The 3373-nt window shown below is 44.0% G+C and overlaps 2 protein-coding genes across 2 annotated transcripts; one reads left to right on the forward strand and one right to left on the reverse strand.

Moving 5' to 3' along the window:
• Positions 1-2014, forward strand: LOC119560519. The gene is made up of 2 exons (XM_037873993.1): positions 1-278; positions 1195-2014. The coding sequence occupies exons 1-2, from the start codon at positions 228-230 to the stop codon at positions 1882-1884; spliced, it is 741 nt and encodes a 246-aa protein (XP_037729921.1). The 5' UTR covers positions 1-227; the 3' UTR covers positions 1885-2014.
• LOC119560520 lies at positions 1983-3373 on the reverse strand. The gene is made up of 3 exons (XM_037873994.1): positions 3217-3373; positions 2827-3153; positions 1983-2392 (listed from the first exon to the last, which is right to left on the reverse strand). The coding sequence occupies exons 1-3, from the start codon at positions 3265-3267 to the stop codon at positions 2045-2047; spliced, it is 726 nt and encodes a 241-aa protein (XP_037729922.1). The 5' UTR covers positions 3268-3373; the 3' UTR covers positions 1983-2044.

The raw sequence follows: 3373 nt of genomic DNA on the forward strand, positions 1-3373 counted from the left end.
AGTAGAACTGACCTAGACCAAGGCGATCGGGCCACGCGCTATTGATTCCATTCTGTGCATCCACATCCACTCTCCGGCGGATGAACTTCTGGAATTCGTTGAACCCGCCGGCGTAATCTCGACTCGCTGATAACCTCCACTCCGCTGCATCGCCGCCAGCTGATCGTTGACTTCGCCCGGGCGGATGTTTTCGACGCTAGTTCAGTTTGTGCATTGCCCGCGGAGAGATGAGTGCCCCGTGGATGATTTTACTCAGTCTGTTCCTGATCTCCAGCCAGGTGAGGCTACTCCGAATGCAGCAATTCTCACTACTAGTGCTAATATTATGTGTCTCAAGTTCATTAGATATTAGTAAAGAACAAAATCTGTCGTTAAGTGACAGAACTATCCACAGAGCATTAGGTAGTCGGCTTTATTTATGAATATCAATTTATGCTTAAAGCTTTATAAAGTGGCAAACAAACCTTAACGAAACTTAGAGATAATAGTATTGCATCAAAGTGATTAAAATTGAACTTTTTTAAAAGCTTTCAATGACTGATTTGTTGTTAAATACTTATTTCTGATTACTAATTCTCTAAAACACCATTACAATAAATTAAGCGTTTCTTCAGACAAACATGCTTATCATTTGAACACTTTATTTCTGCCCCCAGTGAGCACTCTATTAAAGAGATTATTTCAATTGAAATTAGCTTCCGTATTTTCAAGAGACATTTCAATGAGGAATGTGACAGTGAGTTGAAGATGTGAGAATTTACTTTTTATGGAAATCTTGCATACATGCTGGATATAAAATATTTAACTGATCGTAAACATGTTTACCACTTCTACACTTAAAAAGTACTCGCCCTGAAATTAAAAGTTCCGAATCAGTGGTGATTTCATTTTATACTTTAGAAAAAAAGTCTTGTTTTATTTTTGAACTTATTGGATGTATTTTAAAATGTCATGGCAACTTAGAAAAGAAAGTGTCTACAGCCCTATTACTTTTTATGAATGTATGCTATGGGATCAGTAAAAGTAGTTCAGAATTTGATTTAAAAAATATTTTTTTACGAGTAATACAATTCTTTTTATTTATTGAAAAATACCCATTTAGTAAAAATTTCTGAAATTCAGGGCAAATACTTGATGCAATGTAAACTTTATTTTTCTTGCATGATCCCTGCTAATAAGTCATCTTCTTTATAGGTACTGGCTGACCTCTATGGCGATGCCCAGACGCTGGAGAAGTGCCTGCGGGAGCTGAGTTCGCCGGAGAAGATCGCCGGCGACCTCCAGAAGCTGGAGCGGTATCCGTCGTGGACGCGGGAGGAGCTGCCCTGCCTGATGCGCTGCTTGGCCAGGGAGAAGGGCTGGTTCGACAGCGAGGCCAACAAGTGGAAGCTGAAGCGGCTGACCGACGACCTGGGCGCAGATGTCTACAACTACTGCCGATTCGAGCTGAGGAGGATGTCCTCCGACGGCTGCACTTTCGCCTACCGGGGACTCAGGTGCTTGAAGCAGGCCGAGATGCATGCGGGCACCAGTTTGAGCACCCTGCTCCAGTGTTCCCGCCACCTGAACGCCACCAACGTGGAGCTGCTGCAGTACAGTAAGCTGAAGGCCAAGGAGCCCATCCCGTGCCTCTTCCAGTGCTTCGCCGATGCCATGGCCTTCTACGATTCCGCCGGCAACTGGCGCCTGGCCAACTGGCAGCAGGCATTCGGTCCCTCCGAAAACGAGGACCAGTCGGTCGGGGCGGACTACAGTGGCTGCCGCCTAAGTGAGAAGCAGCGGCAGGAGGCGCCTAACAAGTGCTCCTGGATGTACCAGGAGTACAAGTGCTGGGAGCGAGTGAATGGAAACCAGCTGCTGGAGGAGACTAACGCGCAGTCTTGAGACCTCAAAGGTATTAGTGTTCTAGGATCACAACTAAAACGGCACTCGTCAAGCCAAAAACTACTTTTAAACACACGACATTTAATTAATTGGAGAAATATTTGAAAATAATTAAATTTATTATAACAACCGAAGTTGTATTTTTAAATAACACGATCGCTTAGGCGGCCAGGGCGTGGCAGGTGAACTGTTTGTAGTAGGTGGCACACCGGTCCTTGCCGCGTTGCAGGTGGCAGGACCTGATGACGGCTCCTTTGGCTGGAACGCCGAGGTGCTGCCTCATGGCCCCCACTTTCCAGAGCCGCGTTTTCTGATCGAAGAGGTGCAGTTTGTCCAGAAAGCACCGGGTGTAGCAGGGAATCGGTTCGTTGACGGGATAGTCGCCGTAGGCAGCGAAGCTCTTCCACTTGGCCTGGTCCACATCCTGCAGGCACTCCTTCATCGCGCTTTTGGCGGACAGGGAGATGTTGGCCATGTTGTCGATCACCGTGAAGGGGTGGTTCTCCAACTGCAAGGAATCAGCGCAGGTGATTATTACTCTTCTTGTACTTCAGCACATAAATAACCTTCAGCATACATATGTATATTTATTATTTAAATTATAGAAAAATACCTAATAGCTATTTAATTAAACTGTATATTGTAGCTCTTAAATAAAAGTTAATGATTTTCAAAATAGTGTTTCAAATTTGTTGTTGCTTCTAGCTATTTTTCTTTTTTATAGAACAGTGGTGATCAAGACAGCAACAACCTAACCTCATCATTGTCTAGAACTTATTATTGTATATATTTCTTGTTTTTCTTAACTTAAAGATTCATTGAAAATTGAAAATGTATAAAATAACATAGAAAAGATTATAGATTGTGATGCACTTTTGAGATTTCTTAAATGAAACCTTATCGGAGGTCGATGGACTGGCTTATCGTCTACTGTCTACTCACGTTGGTGATGCAGTGGAAGCCCTCATAGGCATGTTGACAGCTACTCAGCTCGGATCCCGGCAGCTCCAATTTCTTCTGACAAGCTTTGTAGACGGGTTCTCCAAATGCTTTTACAACCGCGTCCTTATCGAAACCAGTACTGTTATTGTAGAAGTCAAACATGTCAGCCAAGTAGCACCGCGTGAAACAGGGAATCTCCTCGTAGCCCACCGACCAATCCTTGAATCTCCCGAGACGCTCGGCAGTCTCCGAAGTGAGTCCACCGTAGTTCAGAATGCACTTGTCGATGATCTCGCTCTCGTTTGGCAGTAAGGCCAGGCCTTTCCTCTATCGATTATATTATACATTGAACTACATTTCAAACTTCATGGACGGACACTTTTTGCTCACCACGGAAAGCCATAGACATAAGGCGACTAAAATTCCACTCCTCTTTTGCATGGCTCAAAAATTCTTAAATTTTCTAGTACTTCCTTATGCGATCTTTGCTTGATTGAATACTGAAGCTCACGCGAAATCATACACCACCTCGCTGCCATTAGAGTGA

The sequence above is a fragment of the Drosophila subpulchrella genome, unplaced genomic scaffold (assembly GCF_014743375.2).
Source record: "Drosophila subpulchrella strain 33 F10 #4 breed RU33 unplaced genomic scaffold, RU_Dsub_v1.1 Primary Assembly Seq354, whole genome shotgun sequence".
Taxonomy (NCBI): Eukaryota; Metazoa; Arthropoda; class Insecta; order Diptera; family Drosophilidae; genus Drosophila; species Drosophila subpulchrella.